The 24,948-nt window shown below is 53.8% G+C and overlaps 1 protein-coding gene across 1 annotated transcript in view; it reads right to left on the bottom strand.

The window, feature by feature from the left end:
• The window catches only part of MPPED1 (metallophosphoesterase domain containing 1), a gene marked incomplete at its 3' end in the record, with an annotated part of 62,124 nt that extends 37,863 nt beyond the window's left edge, over positions 1-24,261 (bottom strand). The window contains exons 1-2 of the mRNA XM_082636261.1: positions 23,870-24,261; positions 14,633-14,818 (exon numbers count right to left, since the gene is read on the bottom strand). Coding sequence (XP_082492387.1) covers positions 14,633-14,818; positions 23,870-24,093 — 410 coding nt within the window. The 5' untranslated portion in view covers positions 24,094-24,261. The remainder of the gene's footprint in view (positions 1-14,632; positions 14,819-23,869) is intronic.
• Between the last annotated feature and the right edge of the window lie 687 nt (positions 24,262-24,948).

Genomic DNA, 24,948 nt, shown 5'->3' with positions numbered 1-24,948 from the left:
TTAGCTCCAAACGGCCTCTGAGAGCTCTCAGATCTTCATTTGCATCGTGCACACGCGGAAAGGTGTGACATTCTTCTTCTTAAAAGAAATCAAAGAAACAAACCTATACACTTAAAAAAAAACCAAAACCCTGATTTTCTTTAAAACAAATTTCAAAGAACTAAATCCTAACTTTTAAATATCTGATTTTTAAAAAGGAAGGCATCCATGGACTTCCCTGGGGGTCCAGTGGTTAAGACTCTGTGCTCCCAATGCAGGGGACCCAGGTTCCATCCCTGGTCAGGGAACTGGATCCCGCATGCCTCAGCGAAGATCCTTCATGCGACAAAGAAAATTCCCGTGCCACAACTAAGACTCAGCACAGCCAAATAAATAAATATTTTTTAAAAAGGAAGGCATCCTTGCATAATATTAATAATAGTAATGAAAGCTCCCATCAACTGGGCATCTACTTTTTGCTGGGCACTTTAGATGCATTCATAAAATAACCACAACAAAAACAGCAGTGGCATTTATTATTATGTGTTTATCTCACACCAGGTCCTATGGTGAGCCCAGATCAGCCCCTGCCTCACTGAACCTTCCCAATATCAGCCCCCTTTTACAGATGAGAAAACTGAGGCTAGGGGAGAGGACATAACATGCCGAAAGCCAGGTGGCTTGGAAGAACGGAGCCGCAATCCAAACCCGAGGGGTGTATCCAGACCCACATGCTTGAACAGTGTCTTATTCAATCCTCACAATAGCCTACAAAGAAAGTGTGTTAGCCCCACACTGTAGATGGATACACTGAGGCCCAAGAGAGTAATGACTTTCTCAAGGTTGCGCAGCAGGCATGTGGCCAGGTAGGGCTGGGGAGGCAGTCCCACCTGCTCCAAAGCCTGCATCCTTTCCACTGGCTCCTCTGTCACTTCAGGAATTTAATTTATAAATAATAAATGGTAATAGCGAGTGCCTGCTGGGGCTGGGGCTGTCCGTGGTGCTGAAGATGCAACATGCCTGAGATAGACAAGATCCCTGCCTTCCAGAAGTGGACCTTCGTGGGATATTGGCAATAAAGGAACCAAGAATTAAGTACCAGGTCAGGTGAGGATAACAGATATGGGAAAATGAAGCCAGGTAAGCAGGACAGGGCACACTGGGGTAGAGAAGCAGATCAATGTAGGGCCATCAGGAAGGCCTCTCTGGAAAGGTGACCCCTGAGAGCCAGGAACTGGGTGACCTCCGGGAAACCATATTCCTGCACCAGGTCTCAGTCTCCTCATCTGTAAAGTGGGGGTGGCATCACTCAGGACCCAGGCTGTTTGTTTCAAAGGAGAAGTGAGCAAACAACATGAAAGCACTTTTAAACTGTAAACTGCCATCCAGAAAACAATCGTGGTTGTTCAGCCCTCATGCGACTTGTATACAAGGCTTTGCAGCAAAATGTGTTTTTCACATAAGAAATGTAAGGTGTTGGACCTTCTTGTGTCCCATCAACAATTTAAACATGACTTTATTTAGTTGGTCCTGATGTTATAAAGTGTAACTCCTGACCATAAATATCAAAACAGACTTGGTAAGGAGGAATCTGTTAATAGCAAGGGCTGGGATTTTCTGAATATACAAGGGGAAGTTCCCACATAAAACAGTTCACCTTAGGCATTAAAAGAAATAATTTAAACATTTTAAAAGAGCGTAGGCTTCGATTGCACTTTTATTTACTGTGCGATCTTGGGCAAGCTCTTCGCCTAAGCTTGGTTCCTTCTCCCACAGAGACAGTAACAGCAGAGACCTCAAGGGGTTGTCTTGCCCCTACAGTAGCCCTGTGGCTATTTAATTTCAAACTAATTGCAATGAAATGAAACACATAAGTCAGTTTCTCAGTCACACTAGCCCCATTGCAAGTGCTCAATACCCACAAGGGGCAGGTGGCCGCAGTACTGGACAGCTTAGGTCTAGGGCCTTGCTACTCATCAGCTGGGAGCTGGCGAGAAACGCAGATCCTCCAGCCCATCCCAGGCCTGCTGAACTGAGATCTGCGCTTTAACAAGATTCCCCCCAACCTCTCCAGGGAAATCTCAGGCACCTGAAGTCTGAGAAGGGCTGCCCGGGAGAGAGCAGGTAGGGAGACACCCTATGAGAAGGGGCAGCTCTGTAACAATGACAAGGATGACAGGACAGTTTCCACACCCTCTCTTAGTGGTGGTCACAGTCTCCAAACCAAACTAGTCACAGAACTTCTGACAAAGGCTGCGCTGAGTCCAGGTGCAGGAGGCAGGCAGAGGAAGGTGGTGTGGACAGGAAAATGGAATCCCTCAGACATTTCAGAAGTTTGTGTGCACACGGGGACAGAATATTTCCATTCTGTGCTGGCCAGGATTTTCTGGCTTGTTGACTATTCCTGTTTTGGAATGAAGTCCAACATGAAAATGACATTTTAAAAAACCCACAGGCTGACTTCATATCCAAACACATCTCTCCATGTTTGTAGAGAAAAAAAAGAAAGAAAGAAAAGAAGCATACCAGCAAGAGAATCTTGCTTCCCCCAACTCGTGAATGGCCAGCCAGCTATCTCTCTTTCAACCAACGATTTCCTCCGATGGTTCCACAGCCTTGCCCCAGCGCTGACGCCGACGAGGGAAAATGCACTTTGGGGCAAAGAGGAAGGCTCACAGCGGGAAACCCAGCAAAGCCTCAGAGCACAAGTTGTTTTTAACACTTCATCTCTCACCTGCACAATTACCAGCCTGGGAGGAAGGCATCCTCCTCCTCCACTGACGGATGAGGAACCTGAGATGCAGGGCAGGGGAGTCACCTGCCCTCCGTCTCACACCTGGGAGGCAGGTGAGTGTCTAACCTGATCTCAGGCTACCACTTCACCCAGTTCTGTCTCCACCATGTCATGGCATTTTCTTGTTTACATTTCTCTTGAGTAGGGGTCTTGGTTGTTTTGCTACCCACTGTATCCTCGGCATCTAGCAGGGTCTAGAACTAGGTATGTGCTCAGTAAATGTGTGTCGAATGAATGGATGAATGAAATGTAATGGCAGCAGGGCCTCCAGCCTCAGACCCTTGGTTAGCCTGTCCCTTCGAGCTGGAAGGCCTGCACCCCACCCTCCACTAGTCCAAACACTGTCTAAATGCCAAGGACCCTGTCAAGTGCCACTTCTTACGTGAAGCAACCCCACCTACCCTACTTGGTCCCCATGCAGCCTCTGTCTCTCCCACTTGCCCCTCAGGCCCTCCATGGAACTCCAGCCACATGCCTCCTTGCCGGTCTTCAAATGTGCCACCAACACTCTGTCCAGAATGCCCCCCCCCCAGACATTTGCATGGCTGGCTCCCTCCATTCCAGTCTCTGCTCAAATGTCACCTCATCGGAGGGTGACGTCATGCCCTGTCCTCCTATCCCTGATCTCCCAACATATCAAAGCTCTGTTTATCCATGGCCTGTCTTCTGCGTGTTCACTGCTACATCCTCAGTGCCCAGAATCAGGCCCTGCATGTAAAAAGGGGTCAGCAAACACCCGTTGAGTAAAGAATCAGGTGCAAATGGGAAAACACCCAATAATGATGATGACTACTATGGGATAGGGTTAAAACAAGTGAGAAGGGAGACACCAGACAGCAAAGATACGTAAGACGGTGGGAGGAGGGGCGGGGTGGGTGCGTTCCAGGGACCTTCGGGCAAGAGTGGCAGTGTTGATTAATTTTAGGCTAAGTTGGATATGCGTATTAAAATATTATGAGTAACCACTAAACAAATCGAAAAGGAATGTAGAATTTCCAAACCAGTAGAGGGGAAAAAAAAAAAAAAACTTCAATCAATCCAAAAGAAAGCAGAGGAGGGAGACAGAAAGCACAAAATGAATGACAGAGATGTTTTATATACTGGGAAAGACTAAACAAATATTCATTGTTATTACTCAAGTACAGACATCTTTACCGAGGTCCTCCTACACAGAAACGACCAGGGCACAGGTCTGATCCTCAAGGGACTCACAGCTGAGTGAAATGGACATCAAACATGCACAGGGGATGGCCCATTCAGAGGGGCTGGCACGTTTCCTACTCCCATAATCACAGCCATTTGCCAAATGCATCTATCTTTTTCACCTTGGCCCCCAGGAAGCTCAGGCTCCAACTTCCAGCCCACAGAGTCCACATGAGCCCCAGGTGTTGATATGCTAGGCTCTCCCTCTGAGTTGCTCTGATTCCTTTTTCTTTTTTTTTTTTTTTTTTTTTCTTTTTGCGGTATGCGGGCCTCTCACTGTTGTGGCCTCTCCCGTTGCGGAGCACAGGCTCCGGATGCGCAGGCCCAGCGGCCATGGCTCACGGGCCCAGCCGCTCCGCGGCATATGGGATCCTCCCAGACCGGGGCACGAACCCGTATCCCCTGCATCGGCAGGCGGACTCTCAACCACTGCGCCACCAGGGAGGCCCTGATTCCTTTTTCTTAACACTGGCTTTTAATTTATCATCAACACTCTACCATTTTACTCTTCTTATTGTTTTTATAAACCGTCTCAAATCCTTTGACACAAGGTGGGGTATAAATAAGCAAGCAAAAAGTCCAAACGAACAACAAAACACACAAAATAAAACGACGGAAGAACTTTCAAAGAGCCCAGATCTTTCAGTGAAATGTATTTCTACCTTATTTAAACATTAAAAAAAAATTTTTTTAACTTAAGGCAGAGATTTTTAGGATGATGGTCTTAAAAAAAAAAACACTGCAAAACATGTTTGAAATACATACACACACACACACACACACACACACACAACAGGGGGTCTCACTTCATTTCCAAAGCCATTCTGTTGTAAATAGATAATTAGCACTTAAGCACACCTTTCAGGGGGTTTATATATTAACATGAAAATACTGTAATTACAGCTGGCCAAAATCGCTTGACTACCACTTAGAATTCTAGATTTTTCATCTTTATTAGAAGTTAACTTTCTCTCTTTTAGCCCCTGAAACACAGCTTGGCTTTGTGAGAAATCTTTTTTGGTGAAGAATAGAGCAAGTTAATTTTTTAAATGAATACTGAACCTCCACTGCACTCTTCCTCTAGTTTTTTATCTGAGCATTGGTCTCCCTCTCTCTGGGCGACCACTTGTTTATCAGTCACCTTGGCTGCTGTGACTACACACAACCAAAATTCCTCAACACCAACCTGCTTCTGAGCAGACAGAGCCAGAAATGACATGAACCCAGAGTCAAAACATTTTTTTTCTTTTAAATATTCAATCTCGAGTCTTTGCGGGAAGAGCAACCTGTTTCTGAAAATGTCTGGACCAGGACATTGTATCCAACTAATGAGCAAAGGAGCCAGAATCCATTTGAAGTCTACTGTACACATCCAGTGATGACTATTATGAGCTCTTTAGAAAATGAAGTTGGTTGGATATTTTGGTTGAAGTGACCACAGCACAAGGTTTTTCTTTTCCTTTTTCGTTCGCTTAACAAATACTTGGCGATAAACACTTGCCTGCGTTGTTTGCTCTCTGTCCCCTTGGCCACCTCCAGGTCCACTCCCAGCCCTCCTGCCTCTCCTGGAGTCCCAGTGTCCTCCCCTGTCTGCTACGGTCATGCACCACCCAGCAGCCAAAGGGGACTTTCAAAACACTGAGTCAGGGCTTCCCTGGTGGCGCAGTGGTTGAGAGTCCGCCTGCCGATGCAGGGGACGCGGGTTTGTGCCCCGGTCCGGGAGGATCCCACATGCCGCGGAGCGGCTGGGCCCGTGAGCCATGGCCGCTGAGCCTGCGTGTCCGGAGCCTGTGCTCCGCAACGGGAGAGGCCACAACAGTGAGAGGCCCATGTACCGCAAAAAAAAAAAAAAAAAAAAACCACTGAGTCACACCATGTCCCCCCACCGCTCTGTGGCCACTTTAACACTCAGAATGAAATCCACATCCTCGCCCTGTTGGTCAGCAGACTGGGGCCTCCCTCCCTGGCCTCTGGCATCACTGGGCTCAGCCCTGCAGGCCTCGGGCTGCACACCAAACAACTCAGGGCAGGGCCCTCTTCAGCTCAGGATGCTCTCTGAGAGGCCATCCTAGATCACCTATGTCAAGAAACCTCCCACCCCCATCACTATCACCTCACCCTGGTCATTGATCTGATTCATCCATCCAATCCCCTAAATGATCTTGTCTGTTTACAGTAAGTCCCCTACTATGAACCTTTAAGCTGCGAACTTTCAAAGATGCGAACGTGTATAGTATAGTATAGTATTTTTATTTCAAGCCCAGGACGTCCGGAAGCAAGTGTAAAAGCAGTGGTGATGTAGTACTATATAGCCGATTGTGTTACTTGGGTACCTAGGCTAACTTTGCTGGACGTACAGACAAATTGGACTTAGGAACGCGCCCTCAGAACGGAACTCGTTCTTATGTGGGGGACTTACTGTACTTTGCTTATCGCCTGAGCCTGCATTCGTCCTCGGGCCCTCCTGGCAGGGGCTACATTGGTCATCACCAAACCTCCAACACCAAGACAGGGAACACAGTAGGCCCTCCGCTCAAGACATGGGATGACTGGGATGCGTGTGGACCCCTCCCCTGTTCTCCTGCGGCCATAGGCCAGCGGGAGAGACAGACACTCAGCTCACCCACAGCGAGGCTCTGAGGTCAGCAGGCGTGTGGGCCGGGAGGGGAGCCAAGCGGGAGCTCCAGCGGGGGCTTAGTCAACACATGGTCTAAACGTCACATTCTGTGGATGCAGACGTGGACACTCAGAGGGAGAAGCGAGGTCACCTGGCCGATGAAGGGCAGAGTCAGAAGTGGGCCCCAGGGCCCCCTGACTTCAGCGCTCCATCCCCAGCTCTGCCGAAGAGGCTGTGAGTCCTGACCTCGGTCAACGTGAGGCCTGTCAGACTGGACCTGCCAGCCAGCTGAGCTGCCCACACCCTGGGGACTTCGGCCAGTCCCAGGAAACCCATCCCTCCCCCAACACCCTGGCTGCCTGGGGCAGGACAGTGGGATGGCTCTGCCCAAGGAAACCCAGAAGGTGTCCGGCCCCAAACTTGGGGTGTGCACGGCCTGGGCAGGGTCACCCAGATCCTGTCTCTCAGGCCTGATACGCTGGATGCCCACCGCGGCACTTCCACGGCCCGCAGCAGGTACTGGGCATAAAAAGACACAAGTGAACACACACAGGTAAGAGACTCTGGGAAGACAGTGTCCCACTGTGGGGAGGCTGGAAGGATGGAGGTAAAAACAATTTGTCTCAGGAATAAGCCAAAAGCAGCGACTTGTACAAGCTGCCGGGACAGAGCTGTGGGGAGTGGCGAGCCAGAGCGAAGCCTTCCCGAAGGCTGGCCTCGCCCCAGAGGAGGGGGAAGGGAGAGAAGAGAGGGCCGAACCTGGGCAGTGCGTGAGGAGGTCAGCAACCTCTAGCTGCATCCGAAACAACTGTTTCCCACAGAGAGTAACAGTTCTGTGCCAGGGAGCAGCCTCCTGCTTCCTGGGGATCCTGGGGAGCATGGAGATGCTCGCCCCACCTGCAGCTCCTGCCACGGGCTCCTGAGTCCAATGGCAAAGAGGCAAAAGGACGGCGTGGAGCCCACCTCTGCACCAACCCCCCTATGGCCCTCGGGTCCTCAACGCAGTGGCAAATGAGGCAAAAAACAAAGAAATCACCTCGGAATGATTTCTCCGTTTCCCTTTCTCTCCCTTCCTCCCTTACAGATTTTAATTAAGGGTTTACTTGCAAAAGACCTAGCTCTATTTAACTAAATCCTTGGACCCCTTTTATATTGTCTTATATATCGTGTTATGCTAGGGCGCCAGTAAAAAGTTAATTATAACTTCTAAACTCTCCACTGCCAGCCCCTCATCTTCCTCCCCCGTCTGATGCCGCTAACGGTAGCGCCACTTAATTAACCAGCCCCTTGTGGGTAACCAGACCTCTCCACGCTTTCTTCAACAGACACCCGCAGGCACCCCTGGGGCCAGGCTGGACTGGGTCCTGAGGACCTGCACGGACTGGGCGCCGTCTCAACCCTGGAGGGGCTCACAGGACCCTGCAGGAGGAAGGGGAGGCTGGCAGGACAGCCCACTTGGGACCCCAAAACAGCTCGGCAGGTGACAGAAGTGAGTGAAGAAGACACGGGCAGGACAGACAACAGCAAGGCAAAAATAATGGGTGGCCCTGATGGCCTCAGAGGGAAGGGAGCAAGGGTACCGGAGCTGTGGTTGGGAGGGTCTCAGTGGAGGCCTACATCTTACGACATAGCCTCTGGGGATGGGGCTGAGGTTTGGGAGTTCAGTTTGGGACCTAAAAACGAGTCTAAAATCCTGGTGGACAGCCAGGAGGAGGTGTCTTCTGAGAAGACTGATTAATATACCGGCTGGATCTCAAAGAGGGATCAGGTCTGGGAGGAGATAGAGGCGTCTGCGAGTCTGGGCAGAAGCAAGAGCAGGGGGGTATGACTATCATCTGGAAAGAAGGGGTCCAGAGGCCCACGGTTGGTCCTGGGAGGAGCCACTTTCAGTGAGAAGGAGAACCAGGAACAAAAGGAGGAGATGGAGAAGCAGGGAGCCCAGAGAGGGAGGTGTGGAAGCTGGGGAAGGAGAACCCAAGCTGGACGGGGCGGCATCAGTCAGGTGGGGAGGCGGAGAGGAGGGGTGAGCACCTGGCTGTGGCCTCTGGGCAGTCACTCTGAGGCCGGTGCCGGGGTCTGAGGCTGCAGGAGCCGGGGGTGGGAGCGAGGGATGCGGTGGCTGCAGGCTTCTCCTGGCAGGGGCGTGGGGAGGCCAGTGGCAGAGAGCAGGCTTTCCGGCATCTTATGAATCCCGCCTCCTGAACTGACCGCTCTTGAGGACATGGCTGTCACTCAGAGCCAGAGGCAGAATTGGGCCTGGTGCTCTTCCCTTGGGGAAGATGCGGGCATGTCGCGGCCTCAGGGTCAGGCGCTGCCTCTGTAGACGGCATCCTGGGAGGCGGGTGCTCCTGGGCGCTTGGGCTCCGTCCCTGCCCTCAGCACCCCCGGCTTCCAGTAGCGAGCCCAGGCTCACCTGCTGGCCTCAGCTCCTAGGCTCATCCTGGAGACGCCCACTCAGCCTCTGCCCTTTCGCAGACCCTCCCGGAGTCCCGTATTGCGACAGCCGTGCCCACACTCTTCTGCATCACAGCCCTGCCCTCCTCGAAGCCCCATTTGCTGCCATCCCACCCAACAGCAACCAGCAGGGACGCAGGGACCAGCTCACAGTGCATCCACCCCGAGTCTATGTCTCTGTCCAGGGCTTCCCCCGGCTGAGGCACTGGCTGGTGCTAGGGATGAGGCTAGCCCTGCCCTCCAGGGGCTGACAGTCTCAGGGGGAGGCTGGGCGGACGGGAGGCATGAGGACACAGATAATTCCCTCCACAAGGTGAGGGCCACCACCAAGGCCTGAATAGGGAGCCCTGGGTGCACAGGGAGAAGGGACCAATGCCGCCCAGTGGGGCAGGGGGAAGCTTCACAAGAGTGACATTTAGGGGTGGGTAGGACTCTGTCGGGTGGATGAGAAAGAGCCTTCCCAGCTGGGGGATGGGCATAAGCCAGGGCCCAGGGTGGGGAACTGGAGTCTGCCAGTGTGGCTGGAAGAAAATGGCTCGCCGACCTTGAGGCTCGTTGATTTCCCTGTGTTTGTGGCGGACTCAGCTCAGGGAGAGGCAGCTTTTTACGACAACAGCTGCTACTTCAGGAGGGCTTCTCCTTGTGCTAAGCACTGTATGGGAACATGATTCTTCAATCCTCCCCAAACCCATGGGGTAGGTAAATAATTCTTCCCATTTCACAGATGAGGCACAGAGAGGTTGAGTGGCTAAGCTAAGGTCACACAGCAAATAAGAGGCTGAAGCAGGGGTAAAGACAGGTCTGCCTGACTTCCAGGAGGGAGCTCTTAACCTTCATGCCGTCCCACCTCCCTGCACAGACACAACTTACTGGGCCAACCAGTCTGTGGGCTCCACGCTGCCGGTCCATCATCACGCAGCTACTGCGGGGGAGCAAGGAGCTTCCAGCATATTCTTTTCCATTTTCAGCCAATTTTGCTCTTCTTTTCACTCTTTATAGCCAGAAAGCCCGTCTTTAGCAATTTTTTAGCTGCTTATGGGGACATTTACAAATCAAGCTGGTGTTTCTATTTCATGAACGTATTTGGGATATTAATGGCTGAAGGGAAAAAGGGGCTGCTCAGAGGGGCCCTGTCATCCCAATCCAGCGCCCCCCAAAGAACACAGACCCAGACAGAGTGGCAAGTGGGCAAAACGTGGACACCACGCACAGCCAAGCCAACAGCAACGCACCCGACAGCAAATTAGAGTCACGTAAGTTTAGCCACACCTCTCCCCAGTTAGGTGCCTAGTCTTCTCTTACAAGGAGGGCCTTTATTAACTTTTCAAATCTTCTCCTGTCTGTCTGGAGGTGTCCCCTGGAATATGATTTTAGATGCTTTCCATGAGATCAACGAACAGGGAAGAAGCTGGTTATGAATTTCAACTCTGTAACTTTCTCACTTGGGCGGAGGAAGAGCTTGGCCAGTGGGCCTGAGAGGTGGATGGGGCCCCGCTGGCCTAAGGAAGGGGCTCCAGGGGAGAGCTTCTGAGCGGCTGGATGACACCAGCACTGACCTGAGCCCAGCGCGGCCCCTATCCCCATCCTGGGACACACTGCGCACCAGACACCAGAGAAGCCAGCATTTCTTTAAACACAGCAAGATTTTAGTGTTGCCTTTTTAAAGCTACGAGAATAATACATGCTCCCTATAGAAAATCAGAGGGAAAAAAGAAAGAGAGAGAATCATAAAGAAGAAAATAAAAATCCTCATGATCCCATCTCCCAGACATCGCTTCTGGAACATTCCAGAGCCTTTGCCCTCACTGGCCTTGCTGTCTCTGCAATCCAGGCCTTTTTAAAGGTCACTCCCATACACAAACCTTCCCAAAGACCCCATGGCACTTAGAATCAACCCCAAACTCCTGCCGCTGGCCCACAGGGCGTATCTGAACCAACCCGTGACAAACCCTCCACACTGCACACCTGCCTGCCTGCCTTCAGGTCCTCTGCAGCCGCTGTGTCCCTGCCTGGAATGTCCCTCCTACATCACCTCACTCTCACCTCCACACCTCACCCAAAGCCTCCTCTTCAGGGAGGCCTTCCATGGCACCTCAAGGGGTTCTCAGTCACCACCACGCCCCCTGGGCCAGCGCTCTGCCGACCTCATCACGTGAACGGTTCTCTTACTGCTTCTGGTGTATCCACCCATCCACTGTGTCCCCATCACCAGACGCAGCATCCTGTCCTCACTCCCCACCATCACCCACTGCATGGGACACGCTTGCACAGAGCTCTCAGTGAGGTGTACTGAATGGACGAATGAATAGCCCTGCTGTCTTTGCTGAGTGTGTGTGTGTGTGTGTGTGTGTGTGTGTGTCTGCAAGAACTGCCCACACAGCTGAGATCGTAGGTCAACTCCACACACTTTTTTTTTTTTTTTTTTTGTGGTACGCGGGCCTCTCACTGTTGTGGCCTCTCCCGTTGCGGAGCACAGGCTCCGGAAGCGCAGGCTCAGCGGCCATGGCTCATGGGCCCAGCCGCTCCACGGCATGTGGGATCTTCCCGGACCGGGGCACGAACCCGTGTCCCCTGCACTGGCAGGCGGACTCTCAACCACTGCGCCACCAGGGAAGCCCGACTCCACACACTTTTACACACAAATCATCTACCGCTTCTCCCTGCAACTCAACGTGAAGGCTCAGGTCAAGTCCCCCCCAACTGCCTACCGTGGGACCAGCCCATGTCTCCTACCTCTACCCCAAGGGGGCCCTGATCTGCAAACACCAGCTCCTGGGGGCAGTAATAACATCTACACGGCCCTTTACAGTTCACACACTTGAACATTTCCTCCATCCCAGTGGAGTCTCAGAACAACCTGCCTCCAAAGAGGCAGGCAGGTCAAGGGGAGCCTGACCACTCCCAGTTAAAACGAGGCCAGGGAGGCTCAGAGAGGTCACATGACTGCTGCAATCACCTGGGAGAAAGCTGACCCTGGACGTCTGGCCCCAAAAGGCACAGTCCACACCTTAACTTCGAATCAGTGAGCTTTCACCATAAAAACAGGAGAGGTGATAACAGAGGAGAGGACAAGAGCTCGGCTCTGGAGTCCAACTGCCTGGGTTCAAATCCCAGCTCTGCCACTTACTAGCTGTGTGACCTTGGGCAAGTTCCTTCACTCCTCTGGGCCTCGGTTTCTCCTCTGTCAAGTGGGGATGACAATAGCTCCTGCCTCGTTCCCTCATCAAGAGAAGCAAATGATTTAATAATATACATAAAGGGCACATGCTAACACTCAATAAACACGGAGCCCTTTATAACACCACCCTGAGCCCATCTCTGCCACATCACCACGCCCCTGGCACATGAACCACCAGCCCACAGAGGTGAGTCACCTTGTGCAGTGGGCCAGTTCCCAAAAAGCCAGCTGCGGACGGACCGCTATAAACCCACTTCAACTGATGCCCTAACTCACATGCAAATTCCTCCAGCTCTGTCACTCTTCAGTCTGAAGCCCCGCCCAGCCCACTTGAGTGACAAACACTGACATCTGCAAACACTTCAAAGCTGCCAAGGGGAGAGGTCCTTTTGTAAAAGGGAGACCCCTCTGTAAGTTCACCCTTCCCACCCGTGATGATCCAGGCAAATAAATCAATCCCACGCCAAGCGCAGACTACGAAGAAAGCCTCCTAAATTCCTCCAGCACATAATTCTGACTTCTGTTAAGAGGCGAGTAAAGAGATTCTCCTAAAATGCCCATCTCACCGTGCTGGCCCTCCCAGGCCCCTGCTTTCCCCTTACCTGCAGAGTCTCAGGGAGTCCCCACCCCTCTTTCCAGGCTCATCACCCTCACGTCCTCCAAACCTCCTCCCTCCAGTCACAACATGTCATGCCACCTCTCAAGTGTCCCCCCGCAGGCTTTGGCCTCAGCTGTCCCCTCAGCCTGCAGCCGCTCTGTTCCCAGCACAATCGCCCAGTTCCCCAGGCCGGGCCCAGCCCAATGGCAGCTTGTCCCAGAAGCCGCCCCTGCCTGGGGAGAGGCCACCAGCAGCCTCTGCACTGAGATCCCACAGCCCTTGGCCACCACCCCCCTGGCACATGCAACTGTTGGATTCATTTACTCACTCAGCTTGGAGAGGGGCACGTCTGGGCCAGGGGTACATCGGAAATGGTCCCTCACTTCGGGAACCTCAGTGCAGGGGAGCCGACATCGTCTGCTGTCAGATAGGGGTCTAAACAGCACCCACCCCAAATGGCTGTTCCTCAAATTCATCCAGGCAGTGGTGGTAAGGAGCCTGGCACACAAGCAGATGCCCAGCCACCAGCGACTCCTGTTCTCTGCCTGGGACATGGACTCGGCTCAGCCTGACATCTTTTGAGACCCACAGCAGGGGGACAAGAAACCAGCCTCAGTGAGGGTCCCCTCCTAGGAAGCAGCCCGGACCTGGAAGCAGCACGGGGCGTGGGGAGAAGCCCAGGGCAGACTCACCGACAGGAGTCCCTCCCATCCCAGCCTTCCCAAGGCTCAGCCCAAACAGGGCCCTTGATGAGAACTTCCCATTTGAATAATCAATATTTAAAGCTCCAAGCCTGCCAAGGGGAGTGCAAGGCCTTGCTTGTAAATATTTGTCTCGACTGGCAAAGCCAGCCTCTCCCGCTGCAGCCACCCGCCTCTCTCCTGGCCCTCTGCTCCTGGCCCTCTGCTTGCACAGCTCCCAGCCAACTGCACAGCGGGATGCCCCTGGGGAGGCGGGGGACCGTCTGGCGGCCACGAGGGGCTGCACAGGGAGGTGGGCCCGCCCCGTACCCAGGCCTCTGTGACAGGAGGCCAGTACACCGGGCAGCCCAGGGGCCATCCATCTGTCTCCTTGGGCCATGGCAGAGAGATTCGCTGTGAGGTTTCTCTGGATTCCAAGCAAACGGCTTTTCCCAGGGGGCACCCCAGATTTATGTCTTTCTTATTTTGGAAGAAAGCAAAGCCAAAGACAAAACCCTAGGGGCGTGCTTGCAAATCACGGCCCACCATCTCCTATGGCGTGGGACGGCACTCCGCTGACTGTACCAATGGCTGCCCACGGAGGAACCCACACCGGGCCCCCTGGGCTCCTGCTTGGGGACACGGAGGCCTGGACGGTCCCCTCACTGGAGAAGCCGTCAATGACTGTGGGTGGCTGTACCTACCAGCTGAGGTGCCTGCCCTGACATCACCGTTCCCAGAGAGTCATTCATTCATTCGCCCATTCAGCCACTTATCCGCTCATCAATTATTTACTCAGCACCTACCTGTACCAGGCACTGGGGGCTGGACACACAAGTGGACAAAACCAAACCTGGGCAAAATCCCTTTGGGAGGAAGTCTCCCAGGCCAAAAAAATCCCACAGACAAATGGAAAATCACAGCAGAGACAAGTGCTGGGGTAGGAGACCTCCTAGGTGTCACAGGAGAGTGAGAGGGGTGTGGCCTGGTCCCGGAGGTCAGGGGGCTTCCCAGGGGAGGTGGACAGGTGACAAAGTCCAGGGAGGGGCCGGGCAGAGCAGGGAGGAAGGACGGGTGGGCAGGGGGCCGCCCGAGTCTGGCTGCTCACAGGAACCACCCCTTCTGGCACCTACCCAGCCACTCGTTGAATTTCTTCACCTCGCTCGGGAGCCCCAGCTCAGTGAAGTCCCCGGCATGGATCAGCACGTCGCCGTAGGGCATCTGGATGGGGTCCGTCCTCGAGTGGGTGTCAGACACACAGACAAAGCGGGTGTATCCGGGCGGCTTGGGGGCGTCATGAGGCACCGGGTCCACCCTGAGGGGAGAGAAGATCATGGGGTCACGGGGTCACGGTGCTGGGAGCCTGCAGCTCATGTCCCATCAACTCAGATCACAGCCAGATCAGATCACACGTGGTCCAGATCACATCCGCCTGCCCACCTGTGTCCGAATCCTGACCCTCCTGCTCACTAGCAGGGCAAAACATTTTCCCCCTGAGCCTCAGTTTCTCCTCTGTAACATGGGAAGCCCCAAGGGTTGTTGCGAGGTAATGAGTGGGAAGGGCTGACAGGTACAGCCTGGCATCTGTACCTGCGTGCACCTGTATGGCGACTACAGCTAACCTGCTGCTTGACAAGTAGTACCTCTCTACCTTTTTTTTTTTTTTCATTATCAGCCCTTAAGGGGCCTTTTTCTCTTTTCTCTCTTTTTTTTTTTTTTTTTTGCGGTACGCGGGCCTCTCACTGCTGTGGCCTCTCCTGTTGCGGAGCACAGGCTCCAGACGCGCAGGCTCAGGGGCCATGGCTCACGGGCCCAGCCGCTCCGCGGCATGTGGGATCCTCCCGGACCGGGGCACGAACCCGCGTCCCCTGCATCGGCAGGCGGACTCTCAACCACTGCGCCACCAGGGAAGCCCAAGGGGCCTTTTTAGATGTTTTTTCTACTCACCCGTCTCAAAAAGTTCTAACACCACGGATACGCTGTATATCTGTTCAGTTACTGTGTGTGTATCTGTGCTTTAGAATCAGAGTAAGATTTTTTTCACCCCCCAAAACCAGTTTTCACCCCCATGGGGGGTGCTATCCACCCCATCAAGGATGCATGGACTGAGGTCCACCATCCAGCTGGAAGATCCGACTCTCTGGCACTGTGCAGAGACAGCACACGTAGCAACCAGGGAGAGCCACGAGTGAAGGGGGGAATTTCGTGGGAACTCGTGAAACAAAGCACTAAAGACAGGCAGCAATTTTCCAGAACTATGAGATGGTCCGATTGGGTTTAGAACAAGGGCTTTCCAAGGTCCTGTAGGAAAACAGTTCTGGAATCAGAAGACCAGGCTTCAGATCCAGATCTGCTGCCCATCACTAATGTGTAACCTTAGGAAAATGTTTGGCCTTGGTTTGCTCATCTGTAAAATGGAGCTACCTCATTAGGCAATAATGTTCAGAAAATTAAAAAGCTGTACAACTGTAAGTTCTTGGTCCCTGGGAGCCCCTGGGAGCCTTCTCGTCTTACAGATGAGGACACTGAGCAGGTGGCCCCCCCAGTTCAGGGCTCTCCCCGAGAGCCACACTCTGCCTCCTCAGCTGACTGGTTTTGCCAGGCTCAAAACTCTGAAAAACAACGCAATGACATTTCGACGAGCTGCTCTCTCCAAATGAGTATGCCGCTCGAGGAGTTGTGTTTAAATCTAATTATGCGCCAAACCAAAAGCGGTACCATATCAGTTACATAAATACTTTTAAAGACATCTTTCTAATTATCTTTTTTTTTCAGACAAAATACTTCAAAGAAACGTAACTAACACCTTACGAGAGACGTGGGTTCAGCATGCTAGTGTGCAGGGAGCATTAGCAATGCCCCATCCGCCGCAGCTACAGCGTCACATCGGCCCCTCCACATCACCAGGCCGCAGCGGGAGGGGTTCACGGGGCACCTTTCTGGGGTGGTTAAGTCAAGTTAGAATCCCAGCAGGTCAGAGTTGGACCCGACCGGGGAGAAGAGGAAAAATCCCTGAGTCTGATGATGGCAACAGGAGGGTTCTGGAGCCCTTCTTTGTCCCTCTCATGCCTTCATTCCTTCATTCATTCCCTCATTCATTCAACACAGCACATCCTGAATGCCTACTGGGTACCAGCCCTGAGCTCAAAGCTGGGGAACTGAATGAACCAGGCCTGATCCCTGATTGATGGTGGAGACTCTCAGACTTGGCCAGGAAGCGACAATAAAGTCACAAGATTTGATGGGGCAGCAGAGGGGCTGGGGGCCAGAGAAGGTCCTAACCTGGCCTGGGGCCCCCTGAACTTTCCAGGAGGAGGTGATCTGGAAGCTCAAATCTCCCTCCCAGTAATTCCGGCCTCTCCTCTGTCCTCTGGGTCCCTCCCCCCACCCTATGTGACAGTCTTGCAGGGAGCCAGCCTGTGAATCCACCTGTCCGCCCCTAACACAGCTGATTGGACCAAGGCAGCCAATCACTACTGGGCTACTGGCCTGGCAAGGAACATGAGTGAGCCAATCAAATTCATTCATTCTTTCTTTCTTTCTTTCTTTCTTTCTTTCTTTCTTTCTTTCTTTCTTTCATTCCCCCTCACATACACTGAGGTGGTGAGGACACCACAAGGAAACAGAGAACAAGTCAAAGAGACAAAAAAAGGAGACACAGGGAGGGAGATGCCACCCACTGTGAGTCCCTCGTGGAGGAGCCCTGAGCAGGTCACAGTTCCCACCATCAGCCAGCCAAGAGCACACGAGTTCCACGGGCGCTAGTCAGGCTGGGCCTGCTGCTGGAGCCCAAGCTCTTTAATTAACTCTATTCTTACTTCCCTCCGCCCCGAGGCTTCTGAGCTCAGGGAGGATGCAAACCTAATAATCCCCAGAGAAAAAAACATAGACTCTTATTTCCGCGCACTGTCCTCCGGCTATTTGGATTGTAACAAATGCTCAACCTTGAAATAATAACAGTAATGATACTGATGATTTCCACGGGTTGAGAGCTCATTATGTGCTAAGCGCTTTACATGCAACTGCTCTCTTCACCCTCACAATGACTGTCTGAGCAGGGCACTATGGGTGTGCCCATTTTATAGATGAGGAAACTGAGGATCAGAAAAGGCTAACTTGCTCAGGATCTCAGCTATGGAAGCTGGTGGAGCTGGAATTTGAAGCTGGTTTTTGGTTCCAGAACTCACACCAAGCTGGACTATTTCCAGGCCTTACTTCATTTCATTCAGTCAATCTATGGACAAATGCTTCTTGAGTGCCCCCTAAATACCAAACACCTGCTAGACACAGGATAGGACACCCATAGAGACCACCTCGTGCAGCTCCCAGAAACCCTGCCTGTGTTTAGAAGTGAGGAAAAGAGCAAGAAGAATGAAGATATGGAGAAAGAGAAAGAGAGCACACACAGGGTGGGAGGACTTGGCAGCATCATTTGAACCCTAGATCCAGCTGTGCCTGAAGCTGGTCCAACCCTGGATTTCCTAGCTAATTATGTGAGCCAGTAAACTCTCGTTTACCCATAAGACAATTTGAATTGGGTTCCTGACACTTGCAATGGCAAAACCCTGGCTAACCCCTGAGTGCCAGCAGCCCTGTAGAGTAAGTAACTGAGGCCTGGAAAGGTTAGTCCCACATCCAGGGCCCCTGCTAGTACGTTAAAGAGTAGAATTTGAACCTAGGTCTTCAGAACTGGAATTGGGGCATTTAACCTCACACCTTCTCGCGACTAGAAGAAACAAAACAAAATGGTTATTTTCCAGAGTCGTTCTTCATGGACCAGAGAGAAGGTATGGAAACAAGTGTTCCTGGTTTGGGGTGGGGGCCGCAAACCCGACTTTCCCAAAGCATCTGCCTGCTGAGGTGGCCCCAATCAAGGCTGTGGCTCTTTCTCTCTCTCTCTCTGAGACCTACAACCTGTCACCACTCTCTCCAGCCTCACAAGGGATCTCCCCACCAGAATCCTGGCAGCAGGGATGGTACAGAATAGAGAACTCAGCCTCCGGCACCTGGACCCAGGCTGGCACCCTGGCTCGGCGACTTCCTCGCTGGGCCCTGGACCCTCCCATCCTCCAGTCCAGCTCTGTAAGGTGGGAACCACCCACTCTCTCGGAGATGTGAGAACTGGAAACCCCAATGAATGCCCGCTGCAGGCCATTTCCTGTGCCCTGGACCACTTCTCGGTCTCTCTCTCCCCTAAGCCATTGGCTCCCTGGAAGTACAGCTCCTGGTAGCAAAAACTCATGTGGGCATCAGAAGCAAAGCCCCGTCCCCCCACTACTTCCTGGGGAAATAGGGTGCACTGAAAGCCAGGGGGTGGAGGGCAGAGGACTCGTTCCTTCAGTGAAGTTCCAAAACCATGTCCAGCCACGTAACCGGACACGAGCCGTGGCGTTCTAGAATGAGAGAGACCTCTGGTCCCCTCCTTTCATCCTACAAGTGGGGAAACGGAGGGCCAGAGGAGGGCAGGGACTGGTTGGCGCTGGGCCACACTGCCCAAAGCTCTTTCCACGAAGCACTGGCTCTGAGGTGACCTCCACCCCGGGTCCCTATGCCTGCCCTTCCTCCCCACATCCTGGCTTTGCTTTTGTTGGTCCTCCAAGCTCCAGGGTTATGCCACCGCCCCCAGGAAGCCCTCCTTGAACTCCCACCACACTCTTCCTGGGGCGTGCACCCTGCCTCATCCTCACTCCCTTTTCTTTCCCTCCTCCTGTCCACTGTGCTAGGCTCGAGGGACAGCCCGTGCTGGTGGAGGGGACAGATGCTTAGAAAACTGTCCCACAAATGAATGCATAAGCAGAGGCTGAAGCCTGTGCCACGAAGGGGAAGCTCTGAGTGCTTAGATCGGGGTGGGGGGGGTGTTAGGAAAGTCTGGGGAAGGGTCAGGGAAGGTGTCCCCAAGGAAGTGACACCTGGGTGAGAGCTGAAGGATGAGTCTATGTTGTCAGGACAAAGAGTAGGGGAGGCAGAGGGAACCATGGAATGTCCCAGAAAACACGTAAAGAACAAATGTGTATGGGGGGGGGTGGCTGGGAGGAATTGGGAGATTAGGATTGACACATATACACTATTGATACTATGTATAAAATGGACAACTAAGGAGAACATACTGTATAGCACAGGGAACTCTACTTAACGCACTGTGGTGACCTAAACGGGAAGGAAATCCAAAAGAGAGCATATATATATACGTATAGCTGATTCATTTTGCTGTACAGTAGAAACTAACACAACATTGTAAAGCAACTATACTCCAATAAAAATTAATTTAAAAAAAAAACATAAATGTCCCAGAAACCAGAACTGCACCTGGAGCCCTTGGGGAGAGGGTGCAGGATGCGGCTTGAGAACAGACAGAGTCCAGGTCAGGGCCTTCCTCCTGCCACGCCCCCTCGGCCCCCTCCCGGGGCCAAGGCTGACCCTCACTGTCTCCTGGAGACCTCTCAGTGCACAGACGGGCTAGGGGCCACCGGGTCCCTTCTGAAGCCTCCGTCTCACCTAGCGAGGGGGTCGGTACTCCAACCCGGCCCAGAGGGGAGGGATGGGGACAGGGGGCCAGTCCCAGCCTGGCGCAGAGCAGTGCTCCCGCCCTGCTACATTCTTCAAGGACCCCGTACAGCCTGATGTGCTTGGAGGGTCTTTAAATGGGTTATTAGTCTAGTATCCACCAATGGGACTCCTTTTAAAGGCCAGAGAGGAGTCGCCATGCCTGGCACCAGCCACCCCCCCATAAGGTGGATCCCCAGGGTAACCCTGTCCCGCAGACACTGCTCTCACCTTCTCGCTGAGCACCAGGCCACCCGTCCACCTGCCCACCCAGGACTAAGGGGCCAGTGCCTGGAGGGGCTCTCTCCCCAGACCACCGCAGGGTTTCTCGGCCCCCAGGGTAAGGGGTCTTCCGTCTCAGGACCCAAAACCCAGAGGCCCAGATCCAGACATTCACTCCTCAGGCAAAGACAGCCTCGTTACCGCCAGGGTCTCTGGGGGCAACTACATAAATCACAGGGCTCAATCAGAGGCCACGTTTGGACTGTCACTGTTGTTACTAAATGTAAATTGTGGATTTATTAAATAGGGCCCCCTCACTCCCTCACCCCAGAGACAAAGCCCAGGGTGGCGATAAATCACGTGTTGGGAAGTGGCATCCATCCTCCCACGTCTCCCTCAGTGGACACTCGCCATGGAAACCCACGTGCTTCCCTGGTGCGCAGGGTGTGAGTCCAAAGAAGGGGGGTGGGAGGGAGCAGCACCCGCCGAGTCCCCATGCGACCCGGCTTCACCCAGCTGTGTGCAAAGTTGCCTTTCAAAGGCGGGTTGACCCGAGCAGGCAATGAGAGAGCTCTGGATGAGGAGTCCAGAACCAGGGCTCACTGCGTGCTCTTCCCAGGACCCGGCCCAAACCCCCAGCCTCCCCAGAGCCCCACTGCCAATAAAGCCCGGAACCCTGGCCTCAGGAGCAGGCAGCACAGAGCAGGCCAGGAGGGATGGAACGGGGCAGGCCGGTGTGCACCTGCTCCGCCCACACCAGCTGAGGGACCCTGCTCCGCCCACACCAGCTGAGGGACCGCAAAAAGCCATTAAGCTTTTTCTCCACAGCACTTACTGCTACGGGGATCCTATGCTATCGCACACTTCATGACTTTTACGACATATCCCACTGGAGGGTCAGCTCAGCGCGGGCAGGGCTCTGTCCCTGATCACTGCTGTGTCCCTAGAACCTAGCCCAGCCAGCGAGTACTAACAATACTGGACATCTGCGGCCTGGCCCCCCTCTATGTGGGTTCACCTACCTAATCCGCAGCATTACAATGAGCAGCATTATGTAGACGGGGAAACTGAGGCACCAAGAGACACCCAACAAACAAGTGGCAGAGCCAGGATTCAAAGCCAGGCAGGCTAGCCTGGAGCCCATGTTCCTAACTAACCAGTGTGCTGGGCAGCTGCTCACAAACACCCCGAGTGGACGGATAAATGGACGAATGAACAAATAACCCGCAGTTGTTAAATGGGGGGAATCTCCCTCCTCTCACCTGGTCATTCACTGCCCTTCCTCAGAGCACAGCCTGGCCTGTGGGGGCCCGCGTGGCTCCTGCCCAGCGCAACCTCCACCCAGCTGGGAGTTCCTGCACTTCCCAGCCACCCCCCGGCTCAGACCCTGCAGCAACTTCTGCCTGGCCTGCTTCCTCCTCCGGGCCCCTCCCAACTTGCTGCCCTCACTCCTCCTCCTCTGGGTCTCAACCTAAAAGTCAGCTCTTCCAGAGGGTCCTTCCTCAGCCCCTTGGCCACCCTGTCTCCTGACTTCTGTTGCCCTCGCCCTGTTCTGGGACTGGGGGCTGCCCGGCGGGGGTGTTCTACAGGGCAGCACTGCCTGCTACTACTCAGCTGTATCTGCGGTGCCCGGGGGCCCCTCCTAATGGGTGTGCAGACAAATGGACACAGACACGTACCCCACCTGCTCTGCCGGAAGGGCCCGGTGCTCTCGCCCGTCCCCAGTGGCATCCGGGGACCTCAGGCACTGTCACTTCCAGCCCAGGAGGATAAACCCCATCAACAGAAGAGCAAACCCAGCCCTGGGAAGGCCTTCCCCATGGCAGCAGCCCTGCCAGGCCTCAAGGTCCCAGAGACCAAGGAAGAGCGTGCCTGAGACCCAGGGCCTCCCATCCCGCCCAAATCTGCCAATCTGGCTCCAAAATGGGTACTGGGGTTAGTTTCCCAAAGAGAAATCTACCAAAAAATAAAGTAAGCAGCTACTACTGACAGGCCAGCCCTGCAGCTCCCACGGAAATGAATGTTTTCCAGAGCAGGCACTGCAGGGAAGAGGGTGTTCCCGATGCTGGAACCTACCCCCAGGCCTGGTGCCCACCTGCCTTCCACAACCCCTTCGCCCATGAATAATCTCTCTGCACCCATCCTCTACAACAGAAGACCAGTCCCGAGGGAACCACACAGTAACAAGAGGCAGCAACCTCCCGACCCCACTTCCAGGCCCGGGTGTAGAAACCCCCTGGCTCCTTCTCTCCGTGGGCCGCGTGCCGCATTCTCCCGTCTCCCCAAGGGACAGCCGCTAATACCTCACGTGACCACTGCTCCCTAGAGACGGTACTCAAGGTCCTAGAGGAAGCTGGGGTCTGTGTCCTCATGGAGGCATCTGACCCAGCCTGGGGGTCAGGGGGGCCTGCTCTGAGCCCCAGAGCCCAGGAGCATCCCCATCACAGCTCTGACCTCCCTGTGCTCTCACTGGGAACTCGACGGGGCTCCCCATCGTCAGGGGCTTGTCAGAGACCCAGACCCAGCACAGGGGCACCCCAAAGGGGCTGAGAGAAGTTTCAACAATGGAGCAGACGAATGTCTAAATTCTCAGATGGAGGCACGTACATACTTAGGTCCACAGACATCACAGCAAAAGGATGCTAAGCGTGGAGAGTGCCCTGGACTGGAGACGGGTGTCAGTTCTGGTGCCTGCCAGCTGTGTGGGCTCGCGTGGGTCACCTGTCTGGGCCTCTGCTTCCTCACCAGGTAAGCCCTGTGGTGCAGGGCTGATGGGAGCGGGCAGCGGGGACAAAGGAGGAGGAGGAGGTTCTGGCAACACCCGGAGTCGCCCAGGGCAGGGCCAGGAATTTATCCACCTCCACCCTGTGCCACCTGCACCTCTCCCGACCACTGGAAAAAAATCCAGGGAGTGGGGGAAAGGTTCTACCTGTGCACAGGAGTCCCAGGTCTATGTTCTCGCTGCGGCCCCACTGCTGGGGCACCCCTGGTATTTTCCATCAGCCCCAAAGGGCAGGCAGCAGAATTCCCCAGTCCTTTTGGAAAGCACCTCTGCTTTTTCAACAGAAGCAAAGGGGGTCTGGGCAAAAGGGAGGGGCAGAGGGAAGAGAGGACAGCCAGGCCAAGCCCAGGGTCCTACCCTGCCATGGGGCCTGCAGCAAGTCCCGTCCCCGCTCTGGGCCTCGTCCTCCCCAACTGTACAACGAGGAACATGAATTAGACCAGGGGGTCAGTAACCAAATACCAAGAAGGGGCAGCTGGAACTCAGCCCCCCAGACATTGCCACGAGGACGTATGGGCCTGGGGTGGCCAGGACTTTGGGCTTTGTACGGCAAATCACCTCATTTTTCAATATTTGTAAAACATTCTCCTGGCCAAATGAAACAAGACTCCAGGCCAGGATCGGCCCACAGGCCAGCACGCTGCAACTTCTCCCACATCCCTCCCATCTCAGAGCCTCGCTGGTCTGGGGATTCCAGAACCACTGCATGAAACGCTTGGGCCCAGAAGCCAGGAGGCACTCCGAGTCCAGGAGCCCACCCCGGACAGCCCTCACCACCCACACCTTCCACCCGCAGTCCCACTGGAGGCGCCCACTCACATCTGCACGTGCGGCGGCTGGAAGCGGCCCTGGTTGATGTTGTAGAAGGTGAAGGCCTGGGTGGGGTTGGAGCTGTACTCGTCCACCTCGATGACGAGCCGGCTGTGCTGGTGCCTCCGAGCGGCCATCACGTGGGACTGCGAGAAGGCCATGCCCAGGCCGCAGGGCAGGAGGGCCAGGGCCTCTGCCTTCAGGACGCCGGGATCCCACCTAGCGCGCCACATGGACCTCCGCAGGCCGCCCGGGCATCTCCCGCCGCCCGGCCCCGAGCCAGACCTGGGAACAGACTGAGGAGACGGAGCAGAACCGTGCGACAGTTAATCTGTTTGGGATTTGCTTTATTTAATGTCAGATGAAGATTTAGAAAGAGGGAGAGGGCGGGGGAGAGGGGGGAAAAAAAAAAAAAAAACACAGTCGTACAGCTCAAAAACTCATTACAAATCTTTCCAACTCAGCAGTTTGATGAATATACTTTGGTAAAAAGAAAAGGGAAGGGAGGGAGGGGACCAAAAAAAAAAAAAAAAAACCACAACGCCATGGACGGATGCATGCATGGTCCAACATGTTTAAATACTTAAGACTTTTTTTTTTTTTTTTTTGCCTTCGACAAAACCCCCCAGAGCCCACAGCGTGGCCGTGAGATGTGGAAGACAATGGCTAGTATTCTGGAAACAGGTAAGGTAAGTTTTACTTTTCGGAACTGGGGAATAGGAAGGATTCACCTCCAACCCCACCCGCTCCCCTCAGACCCCCCCACCAACACACTCCCACACGGACACACCCCTACAAGCCCGAGCAGGTGGGGAAAGCACGGGCACAAATTCCTTCATCAACCACCATTTCGCCTAAAGATATCTTTTTAGCAGCACCCGGATAAGGGATTTTCCCAGAAAGATTGCCATACACCAGCTCAGCTCAGAGGGTGGTCATGGTCGGGCGTTGGGTGGGAATCTACTTTAAAAAAAACAAAAAAAAACAAAAAAAAAAACCAACCTTCTCAAGTGCCTTATAAGGATCTCAGGAATTCTGATGTTCCCAGTCAAACCTTGAATCTACTCAAATCACAGATTACAAATGCT

The sequence above is a fragment of the Mesoplodon mirus genome (genome assembly GCF_964341445.2).
Source record: "Mesoplodon mirus genome assembly, chromosome: 11".
Classification (NCBI taxonomy): Eukaryota; Metazoa; Chordata; class Mammalia; order Artiodactyla; family Ziphiidae; genus Mesoplodon; species Mesoplodon mirus.
The sequence above is the reverse complement of the archived record's forward strand: the minus strand, read 5'-3'. Positions and strand labels throughout refer to the sequence as shown.